The sequence below is a fragment of the Vanacampus margaritifer genome, chromosome 11 (genome assembly GCF_051991255.1).
Source record: "Vanacampus margaritifer isolate UIUO_Vmar chromosome 11, RoL_Vmar_1.0, whole genome shotgun sequence".
In the NCBI taxonomy this organism is placed as follows: Eukaryota; Metazoa; Chordata; class Actinopteri; order Syngnathiformes; family Syngnathidae; genus Vanacampus; species Vanacampus margaritifer.
This window is the reverse complement of record NC_135442.1, coordinates 7,995,001-8,010,260: the sequence shown is the minus strand read 5'-3', so window position 1 is coordinate 8,010,260 and position 15,260 is coordinate 7,995,001. Positions and strand designations below refer to the sequence as shown.

Genomic DNA, 15,260 nt, shown 5'->3' with positions numbered 1-15,260 from the left:
GTCATAATATCTTTGCGGAGGCATTGCCCTCGAACTCGCGTAACCTTCAAGGTGCATCAATTATTGTACAACGGCTACAAACTTGTTCAAAAACATCAGCGGTGAACTGGAGAAGTAATTGAGTAATTGCGGTGGTCCTTAACCCCAACGGTTTTCTACGTGCATTAAATCTGTCAAATTACAAACGTGCAGTGTTAATTAATAATAATAATAATAATAATAATAATAATGAAATAATGATAAAAAAAATAATGCTTTCCCTCCTATATTGTGTTTGACATTGCTGTCATGACGGAGCGGTAGAAGACTCGGCCTCACTCCATATTCATCCCCAAATGCAACGAAGTGGACTTCTGAGTCGACTGCTCTTTCTTTGATCTTGGCGGCATATAACAGAGATAATGAAGGAGGTTTTCCCTCAGATCTCAGCATCATATGCTGATCCGATATCCTAATTTGGAATTTAAAAAAAGGTTTACTTATTACTTTAGGACCCACCCCCCTAGGGATGTTTGGGTCTACTTTTAAACAGTCAGACTTTGTTATTGTATAAAAAAAAAAAAAAAAGATCCCCAACCTCTTTATACTGGGCAAACTGGTCTGTCCTTTGGTGGGCCAGGCTACTGGAGTTGCTGGTACATCGTTGGCACAAAGCCAAGCGGAGGTGGATTCTGTAGCATAGAGCTGCGGGACGGCAAAAAGAAAAACAACAACGGGGTTAGATCAGGGGTGGGCAAACTTTTTGACTTGCGGGCCACAATGGGTTTGAAATTTTGACAGATGGGCCGGACCAGGAGCATTTAGACCTCATAGCACAGTAAAAACACACAGATAAATGTGCAACCCAATTTACTTATAGTGTGCACTAAGGACTGCGTTTTTCAAATGTGCAAAATCCACTTATTTAAAACAGCTTTTCCAATAGCTTCATTTTTATTGTTTTAGCTCAACTTTTGCTGTGTTTTTATGCTTTGTAAAGTGACCATGGGTGTTCTGAAAGGTGCTGTTTTTAAATGAAATGTATTATTATTATTATTATGATTATTATAAAATAGCCCTAATCCAGGTAGTACGTTTGCCTCAATGAATATGCACGATGCGGCATTTACACACTATTTGGCAAAGTGGGAGGAGAAATGTAAATAGATTATAATAGCACATACACTGTGATCTGTCAAACCTGGTGACTGCATCTATTATTAATAGATTTCAATTCAAGGCGTAAAGTTAAAGAATTTTTTTCCATTGGCCCACCCATTTTTAACCCGGGCCCACAGTACGTGTGACACATGCGGCTGCATGATAGCCGCTGCTGCCTGTCACGCGCTGAGGACAAAGCGCGTACATCCAATCCGTCTCTGACCACTTTTCCATCTCCGTGGGGGACGCATAGCACCCGGTGTTTGTGCAGCAGCTCAAAAAGAAGCCAAAAGCCAACGAGGAAACGCTCATAGAAGTGCTCGACGCACGCCCGGGGATGTATTCACCAATATCAACAGTCTCCTGCATGCGCGCTCCTCACCTCCCCCATGACAACATGTAGAAAGACTATCTTCAGCTGTCAAAAGGATCAAAACACGCAACAGTGCCACAATGTTGACTGATAGACTGAACTCTTTGTCCCTGCTTTCTTTCAAAAAAGAATTGACCGATTCTCTGGACTATCAGGACATTATTGCTGCGTTCAACACAAAACCGTGCCGTCTCCTGCTGTAAATGTCCAAATCCAATAAGATAAGATAAGATAAGAGCCACTGATTGTCACACCCATCTAAGTGGGGCGAAATTTGTTCTCCGCATTTGACCCATTCCCTGAGGGAGCGGTGAGCAGCAACAGCGCCGCGCTCGGGAATCATGTGGTGATCTAACCTCCCAATTCCAACCCTTAATGCTGAGTGTCAAGCAGAGTGACAATCGGTCCCATTTTTATAGTCTTTGGTATGACCCGGCCGGGAATTGAACCGACGACCTCCCAGTCTCAGGGCGGACACTCTAACCACTCGGCCACTGAGCTGAACAAAAAAATAAAATAAAATTGAATTTTTTTCTAGCCTTATTGGATCGGATTGAAACGCATAACGGGCCGTATTTGGCCCGCGGGCCGGGGTTTGCCCATGTCTGGTTTAGATCATGGAAAAATAAAAAGTGGGAAAATTGACTAAATACATTCACAGTGGAAAGGTAGTCAAATCAAGACGATCAAGAATATGTATCGCTTCTTTTGTTTCTGAAACTATTGTCAAACTAATCATGTTAAAATGTCACATGATTTGGAACAATAGCCAATCAGGAAGCAAACAGAAGTGTGCTATTCCATGTAGGCCAACTCCTCTTGTACCACAATAGAAATAAGAAGAGTCGATTGTGTTGGTGTTGTAGTATTCTTTCATCATCTTTGTATTTTCTGGCAGTCGTCTGCCCCGCGGCACATTGCCACTTGTCACAGGTCAGTTCGGGAAGTACGCCAGGTCATGTTTGATCGCGCGCAGTGGCGTGCAAAGGGCGAATTATCGTCCCCACCCCACCCGAAGGGGCATCCGTGTTTGAGACGCCGGACAGCGACAGGCAGAACAGAACAGAACAGAGAACTCCAGTATCCCCCCCCCAGGCCATTTTTCCCCCCTCCCACGTGGACGATTATTTCTCAACGGGCATCATTCACGCATGGCTTGCCCCGGGGCAGCCACAGCGCTTTGCATGCCACTGATCGCCCATGACTTGTCGTTTGGTGGGAAAGACTTTAGATTGTTTGTGGACAGATTGCTAAGTGGGTGGTGTGCAGAGTTGGTCATCTTGAATCGACCACACAGTATGAGAGTAGTGAGAACACACATTTCTTGAACACAAACTGTTTTTTTGTTGTTTGGTGTTTCTTACATTTTTAACCCTGGAGAACCCACGGGGTCAAATTTGGCCCCTATAAATTCTGCTTCTCAAATAACAAAGACCTTTTTTTTTTTTTTGCAAATTTAATTTCAAAAGTCCAGAGTGCCACTTCTGACCCCTGCATGGGGCCATCTAGTGGATGAATATTGCACTTACATGAGCCAGAGTGGTGGTGACAAGATGGCTGGCAACATGCGGTTTTGTTAAGCTGGAAATCAATCCAAACAAAACCATCTTCTCAGCAAACCATCAGATGGTAAAATTGTGTTTGTTTGTTTTTTATATCATGTTGCAGAATGCCTAGGAGTATGTTTTTTTTTTTTTTTTTGATAAATTAGCAACTCAGAGCTAGTTCAAAAAAAGGGTTAAAATTCCAAAGAAGAAAAGGGTTCTTGGGTTCTCCAGGGTTAAACATCTGTTAGGATACTACATTAAATTTTACATGTGTAGTATGCTTTGGAAGTTGCACTGTAACAATGGACATGAGCAGCTCTATTAACTTTTGTTTAAAATTAAGTAATGTCTTAAATATATCCAATAAATCGAGTCAGTTTTGGTGAGCATGAAATGTTTTTGGTGCCTACCTTGAAGCCCTCTTCTTTCAGTTGATGGGCTGTAGCCAGGAAATTGGGCCGGAATGAATGCTGGCAGTAAAAAAACAAAACAAAAAAAAAAACATAAAAATTACAGAATCACAGATTCAGACCTGATCCTGCACATGTTTAAATTCTAAACATCTTAAAACAAACATGTATTCATCATCAATGTTGTTTCATGCTAATATGTAAATATTGTATAGTTAACCAGATAGCCTTCAAACCAAAAACCTTCACTAGACCCTGGAGATAAATTCACAGTGTGCTACAGCTGTGTTCTGGATCTGTCAGCCATGTTGGGGGTGTATTTGTGACCCCAGGCATTTGCCTTGAAGTGGTCCACTTCCCCAAGGGTGCCAATTACACAGCCTTTGTAATGAATGCTTTGTTAAAGTTGGATTAGTCAAACTCACAGTTTGACAGCCCATAGTGGCAGCAGGACTTAATTACTCAAACTCATGTATGTGGTGACATGAGTATGGTGCAGAGGCAAGCTTTTGGTGGCTGGCCTTTTCACAAAACGTTTAAACCGTTAATTATGATTCTAAAGCCGTTTAAAGTGGCTCAGGCAAAAGAGGGGTGGTATTTCAGAATAAATCATTTAAGACGGATAAACAGTTATTGCATTGTATGACCCAGGTAGGTGAAGGGATTCATTTGAATGTCCGATTGAGTGTTATGCGGTCAGGTTGAAACGTAAACTGGATGTTAGTGGCAAACGGGTCTTACCTGAATCCCGATCAGGATGCCCTTCTGTGGCAGCTTAAATCCTGTGGAAAGCATAGCCTTCAGGAAGGCTGAATAAATGTTTGGTCCAAAACAGGCAACCTAAAATCAAATCATAGAATAGATATGAAACAATATTTTTGGTATTTTAACATTTCCAATTAATATTAACTCATTCACTGCCATTGACGGCTATAGACGTCAAAAATTCATTTGAGCTATTTCTATTAGTTTAACATTTTTTCCCACTTTTGTTAACAAGCGTATGAAAACCTAAAAAAAATATTACTGTACATTTAGAACAGATATAAAATTTGTGATTAATCGTGAGTTAACTAGTGAAGTCATGCGATTAATTACAATTACAAACTTTAATCGCCTGACGCCCCAAATTTTTAATAATGTTTTTTTTTTTTTTTTATTCATTCACTGCCATTGACGGCTATAGACGGCATAAATTCATTTGAGCTATTTCTATTAGTTTAACATTTTTTCCCACTTTTGTTAACAAGCGTATGAAAACCTAAAAAAAATATTACTGTACATTTAGAACAGATATAAAATTTGTGATTAATCGTGAGTTAACTAGTGAAGTCATGCGATTAATTACAATTACAAACTTTAATCGCCTGACGCCCCAAATTTTTAATAATGTTTTTTTTTTTTTTATTCATTCACTGCCATTGACGGCATAAATTCATTTGAGCTATTTCTATTAGTTTAACATTTTTTCCCACTTTTGTTAACAAGCGTATGAAAACCTAAAAAAAATATTACTGTACATTTAGAACAGATATAAAATTTGTGATTAATCGTGAGTTAACTAGTGAAGTCATGCGATTAATTACAATTACAAACTTTAATCGCCTGACGCCCCAAATTTTTAATATATTTTTTTTATTCATTCACTGCCATTGACGGCTATAGACGGCATAAATTCATTTCAACTATTTCTATTAGTTTAAAAAAAAAATCCACTTTTTTTAACAAGAGTATGAAAACCTAGAATTTTTTTATTGTACATTTAGAACAGTTATAAAATGTGTGATTAATCGTGAGTTAACTAGTGAAAGTCAAGCGATTGATTAATTACAAATAAAAAATGTAATCGCCTGTCACCCCTAATTTTTAATAAAAAAAATTTTTTAATGAACTTATGGCAGTGAATGAGTTAATGGAGCAGACTCTTTTACCAAGGATGTTACACAACACATTAAGCAAACAAGAGAACTACATTTGAAGAGTTGAACAGATTGTTGAATGTCACTTAAATGAGCATACTTCTCCAGTAGAGGCCATCTCACATCGAAGTACAGGATCTGCATCCCTTAGACGCGGCCAAGAGAACATGGGTGCCTGGTGGGAAATGGGAGAGACAAATAATGCTGTTTTCATAATAATGATGATAATTATGTGAGTTTTAACCGGACTTGGAAAACCCAATTGTGAAGTTCTAATTTCAGCTTTCAAAACTGAGACTATAAATCCAGAGAAAGACAAAAATATAGAAGGCAAATCATTCTATCTGATGTAAGATTGAGTAAAAGAACCAAATGTGGTAGAAGAGGAAAAAAATCCTCTTCTTTCCAAAGTAAAACGGCAGTGCAGTAGAAAGTGGTTGGTGTTTGAACACACACAGAGACGGCCGGAGACACGAGAGGGATTCATCCTTGAGACGAGTTATCTAATCAGCTGAATGTAATGTGAGCATACCAATGTCCAAGAGGACAATGTGGGGAATGCGGTAGCGCTTATCATCTCACTGTTCAAAGAGTGCCAGAAATTAAGGTGACACACTGTAGACAAGACAAGAATATTTCATATAGGATGATGGGTCATATGATGTCAATCATTTTAAATGTTTGACATGTACACGCTAAATAAAAAGAGAATTGTTGAACCAATTTAAGATTATAAAATTGAATTGCTGACCAACTTTAAAAAAAAAAAAAACTTCAAGCGGTAACACGATTGAATTAAATTAGTCAAGAGTGAATATATTAAGTTGAACTAATTATGAGTTTACTAAACTTTGTACTGTATATTCACCTGAGTTAAGTTAATCCAAAGTGACTTCATTTCAAAATATTACGTTTTTTTTCTGGAGACTCACACGCACGCACATGCACATGCACATACAAAATTGAAAAAAATTATTATTAAAAAAAAAAAAAAGAGAGCAATGATGATGACGACATGTCTAATCGGTAAAATTACCGAATGAACAATACCGAGCTCTCCAGAAAATAAATAAATAAATCAAAGTATTAAGTTTAATGAACTCATAAGTACTTAAACTCAATATATTGGATTAACTTAATTCAATCGTGTGTTACCACTTGAAATTATTATTTTTTTAATTGCTCAACAATTCCATTTGTAATCTTAAATTGGTTTAACAATTCTCATTTTAGACACAAAAGGTATGAGTTTGTTATTTTGCCTGGCACTTTGATGCTTTTCCAGTAAATAGTTTTCATAGTATTAAACAAACCAGATGTTATTGAAGTATAATGAATGAATGAAGAGAAGCTAAATTCCAATCCTGCTAGTAGTTTTACAACTGTAAACCCCCTTGAACTGAAGAACCGCATCTCTTTCTTACTGTTTAAAAAAGTTAGCAAATAAAATGAACACTGAGCAAATGACTTCACTACGTGCCACTGGCCTGTGTATTTCCTGTGTGAATGCATGTACTTACCGTAATGACCATGAAGGGTACCAGAAAGCTGCACTGGTTAATTATAGCTAGTTCATTATAAGACTACAGGAAATCCTGCCTAAATCACAAGCATTGATCAAAATAATCAAAAAAAAAAAAAAAGGTTTTTGACTGGACAGAAAGGTGTTTGTATTTTGAAAATTTTAAAAGATACTTTACCCCGTGGGCAGTATTTTATTTTGAAATGGCTTGATCAGAACCAACAAAAAGCCCAAAAATGGTCACAATAACGCCTAGGGGGTAAAAAAAAATCCCAGTCAAGTAAACAGGTGGTCCTAATAGAACCTGACGGTACTTTAAGAGGTAAGAATCGAGGCGGTACGTGAGCACAAGTAGATTTTAAATACTACCTTCATGAACAGGACACAGAGAAAGAAAACTCCTTTGTCTCAATTATAATGGGTAGAGTTGCATTTTTGTAATGGCGTGTCTTGTAAGCACAAAGCCCAACTCGCAAGAACAGACCTTCCCCATCTCCATATCCCCACTAACCACCTACGCCTCAGAGACAGAGAAATTGCGAAAGCTCCTCGACAATTTTATCTCAGGGTGCCAGCCAAGCTGAGGAAAATAAAGTCAAACATTTCCACTTCATATTGTTTCTGACAGTGAACCTTGTCGGAGGTGGAAGTAACATCTTTTGAAAAACATAAAAAAGGAGATGGGCAAGGAGAATATTTGATATTTTCAGCACATTTTTAAAAGGAACTGTGAACGCTTTCTTCACATGAATGTATGAATGCTGATTTGAGGGTGCTTTGACACAACAACCCCTTCCGTCCGTAATCAAAAACTAGTTTGTTTTCGCCATTGGAGCGGTTTTGTTTTGGAACGCAGAACAGTAATCAAATTCGGGTGAGGCTTGTAACAAACTCTGGCATTGGTCAGTTATTGTGGGAAAGCGATCAAATAAAACCTTGGTAAGACTGCAAGTGACCAATAAATAAATCAGGTTTGACCTAAAACTGCATTATGGTGACAACGGTTTATACATGCATCACATATCAATACTGTCACTGACAGACAATGACAAAATTGATATTTTAATATGGTCTGAGAATTTCTGTATTCATGTTCATATTCCGTCACTAATGTGTGTCTAAATCAGTTGATATGTCACAATAATGTTTGATGATTTCTCTCATTCACTCTTAGTTTGTCTAGTTTTATGCAGTTACTATGTCTATGGTGATTATGATGATGTAAATTGCTATGCAGTTGCTATGGTCTTGTATTAGTCACTCTTATCTTATCATATAGGCCTTTACTCTGTCATACAATAATTTTATAATTGTCAGTATGTCGAGGTCACTTATCCGAGGTTTGGTCTGTTGTTACTTTGTATTTTTTGGGGTCTAAACACTTTTACATTTCCTCCTTTGGGTCTTGTCTGCTTTTAGGTCCAAATTCTGCTCCTCGTGTGACAAACATGGTAAAAAAAAATAAATAAATAAAAAATAAAAAATAAAAGGAAGATGTCAGAAGGACAATGAGAGAACAGGAGGGAAAATAATGAATAAAGCAAGATGAGCTTTGTGAATGGGAATGATTTGTTCTATGTTGATTATATAGTGAGAGTTGAGATTCGTCAAGAGGCTTTATTTAAATGGGTACACACTTACGTCTTCTTAGTCTGTGTAATTTTAACATCATTGTGTGTTATTGTTGCAAAAGGAAAGTATGTGTTCCATCAGGGGGACGAAGTTAAGCAGAGGTTTGTTGTTTTGTAGGATTTTCACTTGAAATAGTTTTTAGCTTCTCCAGCAGGGGTCCAAGTTTACATCCATAGACTCAAAGTAAACTCTGGAAGTATTTAAAGTCTGGTGAATTGCGTATTTAGAGCTCTGATTAATATTCTCCACCAGCACGCAGACTACAAATTGAAAACTTTTGGTGGCTGGGAAAGTGGAGGATTATACCTGCCTGACTAGCTTCAAATGACAACCATTGTTACAGCAGCTCAGCCGTAATTAGAGAGAGAAATTACTTTGAAAAAAATGGCTTTGGAACAGCTGGCGAAACATAAACGCTCTCTAATCCAATCAAAGAAGTAAGTCTCCAGGCTGGTATAAGAAAGCACCTACCACTACTCCCCATTCCGCATCATTCTCAGGTATTTGGAGGAGGCAATAAATGCTGTCTTTGTAATGCGATTCGGTGGAAGCTGAATTTGCAGCATTTGCGGTATGTGTCAAAATGTCATACACAGACTCCTTATAGAAATGACTGAACATAACATATACTGTGAGGAGTTGTGAGTGGTTTTACAAAAGCAACATATACTGTTAGTAAACATGAGAACATTTCACATATAATAAATAAGTCATGTAATAAGACAACGGTCAAAGTTAGAAGGGTAAAGTCCAGGGCCACTACTAAAAAAAATATATATAATAGCTAGTGATGCACCTGCGACACTTTACATCTGTAGTCATATTTGGACTACAAAAAAATGCTGTGCAAAATGAATGATGAGTTCCACTGAGGTGATGATGGAGGCCAATTCCCCTCCTCTGATTGGCTGACAAATTGTAGTTCAAAATATTCATCAATAACTTGAAATTTAAATTCCAAAGGGTTCTCCATGTCGGAGAACTGAATATATATATAATAATAATATATATAACTGTGTTTGTGATTTTTATTTTTAATAATATTGATTGAAATAAAAGACATTTACATCACGATTGAAAGACGTTAAGGCAATATCAAATACTGGGACTCGTCTGAAAAAGGCGGTTATTGTTGCATCCCTAATAATGCTGCATTATTATAGCAGAGGTGCTATATGTGCTCATATATATATATTTTTTTTTCATCATAATTTCAAACTTGCCATGGGCGCCTTGACAGCGTCACCTTACTTGCCCCTCCATCACCACTTGTTAAGAATTCCTGCCATCCAAGGCCGAAGTCAGCTAAAAGGTAATCGAGATCAGAACATGCTGTCATTTTTTTTTCTTTCCTTCTCAGACTACATTTGCATTACGTGTGTATGTAAATGTGAAGAGTAATTAACGCCACAAAGTACCAATGTGTCTTGTTACACATCGCAACTGGTTTGGCTCACGTCCAGATTGGCGAACATTAGCAAAAAGGTCACAAAGGTCAATGTTGCAGGTCGAAAACACCCAATTAGCTTGCATAAACCACTGTTGCATAAAAGACCAAATTCCTCCATTTTAAGCACAGTGTTCAATTTTTAAGACGAACATCGGAGTGTTAGGTTGATCTAAGTTAAGAAAAAAAAAACTCAATTGTCAATTAACTCTTTGACTGCCAAAAACGTTAAATAACGTTTAGTAAAATCCTATGGAGGAGTGCCAAAGACGTTAAAAGACGTTTGTTTCAAAACAGAGGTGAAACTAACCATTTTCTATTGTTGATTACTGAAAAACGGAATAAGGTAGAAACAAACTTTTTTTCTGATGAAAGATGAGAGTCCAATCTTTCATTTGGTAGTATGTGTGTTTCCATAGTCCAAACACATAATTTTCTGTGGACCTTGAAAGATCAGTCAAAATGCTTAAATCGGCTGGCACTGGCGACATCCCGTTTCTGAAAACGTCTGTCAGTCAAAGAGTTAAAAATCGAACCTAAACCTGCACTAAATTTATGATACATTTATTGTCTGTGCAGACTGAATTTCCCATTTCTGATTTGAGGGTAACTTTTCAAAGCCATCCAGTTGTAAATGCTTTTTCCGCCTTACCTTGATACCAACGTAGTCGACAGGAATGATGGGTCTCTCTAGCGAGGGCAGACTGGATTCATCCACGGGCTCTCCGACCATCACTTTGGTTGCCACGCTGATAAAGTCCACGCCAATTGTTTTGGATACGAAGGGGAAGGAACGCGACGCCCGCAGGTTACACTCGATCACCTAAAAAAAGAGCGTACAATGTAGAACACAAATAACTGTGTCGAATAACTAGTGATGGGAAAATGAAGCTTCATGAAGCACTTGCGATATTTTTTACTCCTCTAGATGGTGCTCTTGGTTTAGAGATGAAGGCTAGCGCAATGATAATTGATTACATTTGCACTGCATCTTGAATCCAAGAGTGCCATCTAGAGGAGTCAAAAAATATCACAAGTGCTTCATGAAGCTTCATTTGTCCATCACTACTAATAACCAAATAGATTATGTCCATTTTCACACAAATTAGGACCTACCATGACGTCATTGCCTTTTACCAAAAACTGAGTGTTGAATGGCCCTGATATTTCAAAGGCTTGCGCTATCTTTCGGGTCACCATTTTGATCTGGCAAGTTGGAAAGGACACAATATACTTTAATGACAGGTTCCATCTGGTCTGTTTGCGACATTATTTGAAGACAAGTTTGAATTTGACATTCAATTCTTTTTAAAACACACATCATATAAAACAGTGTTTTTAGTAATTTCCGAGATATATGATGGTTGCGTTCCGTTTTTTGAGGAGTTTGCACGTTCTCTTATGTTTGCGTGAATTTTCTTTGTCAATGGCACTTACACTCACAGCAGAATAAATCTTATAGACACATTTCTGCAAAACAATGTTAAAAACAATATATTTACGCATAATATTTGAAACTATCTCGCATTGTTGTATCAAAAGGAAGTAAAAGGTCTCGGGGAATAATCATTGCTCATTAGGGTCTAGTAAGAATTCACCTGCTATGTTGTTGATCGCAGGACACGTGAGTGTGTGCGTGTTTTTAATTCAGAACTGACCTTTTCTAAGGAACCTTGGCTAATGGTCTGTGTTGGCAGCATTAACGTAGCATCTCCTGAATGTACCCCGGCATCCTCAACATGCTCCGTGATTGCATGGACCAGCACCTAGACGCATAAAGATTAGGTCACACATTAAGAAGCAAGGTGTCTGCCTAATACTGTGTCTTTTTCATTAAGTGATTTGGCACAGTTCACACTCAATTTTGATGTGCAGTGTTAGGTTGTCTACAATTACACAGTATACAATATTACTAATTATTATTATTTGTCACAGTGACACCACCAAAGAGATCGTTAACAATATATTAAAACCCTGGAGAACCCACGGGGTCAAATTTGGCCCCTATAAATTCTGCTACTCAAATAACAAAGACCTTTTTTTTTTTTTTTTTACAAATTTAACTTCAAAAGTCCAGAGTGCCACTTCTGACCCCTGCATGGGGCCATCTAGTGGATGAATATTGCACTTACATGAGTGGTGGTGACAAGATGGCTGGCAACATGCTGTTTTGTTGAGCTGGAAATCAATCCAAACAAAACCATCTTCTCAGCAATCCATCAGATGGTAAAATTGTGTTTTTTTTTGTTCATATCATGTTGCAGAATGCCTAGGAGTATGTTTTATATACATATTTTTGATAAATTAGCAACTCTGAGCTAGTTCAAAAAACAAGGGTTAAAATTGAAAAAACATTTTGGTGTTCAGTGAACTTATAGCAGTCATTTAATGTATAATTCATAATTTTCCAAAGAAGAAAAGAGTTCTTGGGTTCTCCAGGGTTAAAAAAAAACAGTATATAACGATGCCCTAATAAAGGTAAATATAGAAAAGACACTTATAAAATGTAACTGAATGTAACGTGTGACTTAACTATACCTTCCCGTTTTTGGCAACAGCATCCACTTCCACCTCCCGGGCACCACGAATGAATTTGGTAATAACCACTGGATGCTCCTGGATAAAAGTAGATATAGAGTTTTACTTTATCTGACATGAAACCAGATTTTAAATTAAGATAAGACAGCGGTACTGAGTTGAAGACGGGGATCTTCACACTAAAAGGCAAATCTGCTCGGATCAAGCTTGGGGAACTGCCAATGTGGAGTAAACATTTTTCACCGGCAAAAAAATAAAATTGGTTAAACGTATTTGTAAGTGAATGTATTTAAATACGTTTTACGTATTTATAAGTACGTTCAAATGTATTTACAAGTACGTTTGAACCTACTTGCAAACATATTCGGAAATATTTGTATATTATAGGCTACTTTCTAATACGTTCGAATGCATTTGCAAATAAGTTTGAAAAAGTACTTATAGTTAAATGCTAAAAACTTAGCCATAGCTATTTGACTTGCGCCTGCACATAAACTGTGGAATTATGGGGGGGGGGAATGCCGAACGGGAATCATGCACTGCAAACATAATCATAAAAATTTAACATAAACAATGGTTACTTAATTTTCAAGCGTATTGGTATAAAGTAGGCCAAATATTTAAAAAAAAAATTAAAAAATAAAAATGTGCGTTTTTAAGTCAAGTGTTTAAATCAATACCTCGTGGCATTAAGTTTTTAGCATTTAGCCTACAAATACGTTTGAATGCATTTGCCAGTCAAAAATATTTCCTTCACACTGGCAGTTCCACGCTTGCGTAAATTCCATTTTGTACGGAAAAAGGCCTCAGAAAAGCAAAGAGCAGACAAAAGAACGAACATGCTTGCTCTGGTGCACTGCAGGTAGAAATTGTGTATTCTAGCCATAAGTAATGTATTGTTTTTTTTTTTTGTTGTTTTTTTTAGAGGGACAGCTGCCCCTGAACCACTTGGGGGTGCAAGAAGAAAAAAAAAATGGGCACACTCGGCTAGCCAACAGCTACATCAGCTGCTAGCAGCAGATAATTGAAAGCAGAGGGAGAACTCAGCATGAAGTGTACATGTAGTGTGTGTGTGTATGTGTGGCCATTAGCCCAAAGTAGAAGCAAGGACACACGCACTCTCACACACACACACACACAGTCATTGGACACCGCTCTCACCTGGGACACCTGAGCGGCCTCCTTCAAAAAGCGCTTCATCTCCTCCTCACCGTGCGCGACGTTCATTGCCGAGCCACTGAAGCAACAGAGACGGAAAGAAAAGGACTGAGGCAGAAGGCCACATGAGAAGCAAAGAGGAGCGCATAAAAGCTTCAAACGCTCATTATCTTTCTGTTGCATCACCAACGGGAACAAGGTCTGGAAACAGTAAAAAATGGCGAACAACCAATGTAGCAATTGAGATGAAAAGCACTGCGGGCTCTTGAAACCAAGTTCACAAGTTTTTGTGGGAATATGTGACGTTAGGATGCTCGCAGGGTTATTTTTGCGATTAGAAAGAATGGGCTGTAGGGGGGGGGGGGGGGGGGTAGGATAAATGAAGGCCATGGGCTCGGGTGACAGCTGTGAGGAACACAAACAAAACCAAATGATAACTGATCTTTCTTCCAAGGATCTGCAAGAGGGAATCATACACGTATGCAGTACATTGAGGAACGTTCACTATCTATCGATACTTACTAGAAGTTAAATTAGATCTGAATCTCACATATTGCGATACATCAAGTATATATCAGAGATATTTTCTATGGTATCAATTATGCAATTAAAAAAAAAAAAGAACAATATATTCAGTGTTAAATACCCATTGTATACAATTAATTTGCATTTCAAAACTCTCATTGTTATTTTTAGTGAGTAAAATAAGTACAAGTACTTTAGGAATTAGAAAGTGGTTCATTAAATGAAAGTTACAAATACCCTTTTTTTTAATGGCTATTCACAAACAGATAGCTAAAAATGTTCATCTCTTTAAAAAGGAAAAAAAAAAACTGTGATTATTTAAATTCAATTAAACACTTTCCTCACATTAATTTGGCCATGCAACTGTCAAATATTATAGTTATTATTTATGTGTATCAAGGGGGGGGGGGGGACTCAAAGCAGCATCACACCTTTCAAAAGTAAAGTTTACCTGAGAACATAGGACGGACGCAGTAGGCAGGGATAGCCCACCTTGTGTGCAAAGGTAAAGGCATCTTCCTGAGTGGGAAGAAAAAAAAAAACAATGTATACAGAGAATGTATGGCAAATGTCATTCAGGAAGAAATTATACTGTAGATAGTTAAATGATTCATAAATACATTATTTAACACTAGTAATTGTAGGGTACATCATTTTAGAAAATACTCTCTGGTTAGATGAAAGTAACTGTGAATTTAGGGCTACAATATGTATATGTTTTAATGCATATATATATATATATATATATATATATATATATATATATGAAATGAATATGACCAAAGTGCATAAATAAAATGTTAACCACTTGAATTTGAAACAGCACACTTTTAGACTCCAATTTCCAAAGGAAGGTCATAAAGAAATTTGTAAAACATCTATTCTAACAAATTCAAAATGAAACACACCCATCTCATGCTTCCTGGAGCAAATATTTCACAAGATTAAATCTAATGTATGCAATTTGAACTTTACACACCTTAAAATAAAGGGCAGTGTGTCCATATTAAGAGGCCTTGCGAGAAATTTTGACATCTGCTTTATAGTTG

At 37.4% G+C, this 15,260-nt stretch overlaps 1 protein-coding gene across 2 annotated transcripts in view; it reads right to left on the bottom strand.

Moving 5' to 3' along the window:
- The window catches only part of cps1 (carbamoyl-phosphate synthase 1, mitochondrial), a 36,014-nt gene that overhangs the window by 1,133 nt on the left and 19,621 nt on the right, over positions 1–15,260 (bottom strand). For both annotated transcript variants that reach the window (XM_077580750.1, XM_077580749.1), the window contains exons 27-36: positions 14,663–14,730; positions 13,690–13,765; positions 12,529–12,606; positions 11,649–11,756; positions 11,107–11,196; positions 10,643–10,813; positions 5,490–5,564; positions 4,212–4,310; positions 3,471–3,530; positions 578–684 (exon numbers count right to left, since the gene is read on the bottom strand). In XM_077580750.1, coding sequence (XP_077436876.1) covers positions 578–684; positions 3,471–3,530; positions 4,212–4,310; positions 5,490–5,564; positions 10,643–10,813; positions 11,107–11,196; positions 11,649–11,756; positions 12,529–12,606; positions 13,690–13,765; positions 14,663–14,730 — 932 coding nt within the window. The remainder of the gene's footprint in view (positions 1–577; positions 685–3,470; positions 3,531–4,211; positions 4,311–5,489; positions 5,565–10,642; positions 10,814–11,106; positions 11,197–11,648; positions 11,757–12,528; positions 12,607–13,689; positions 13,766–14,662; positions 14,731–15,260) is intronic.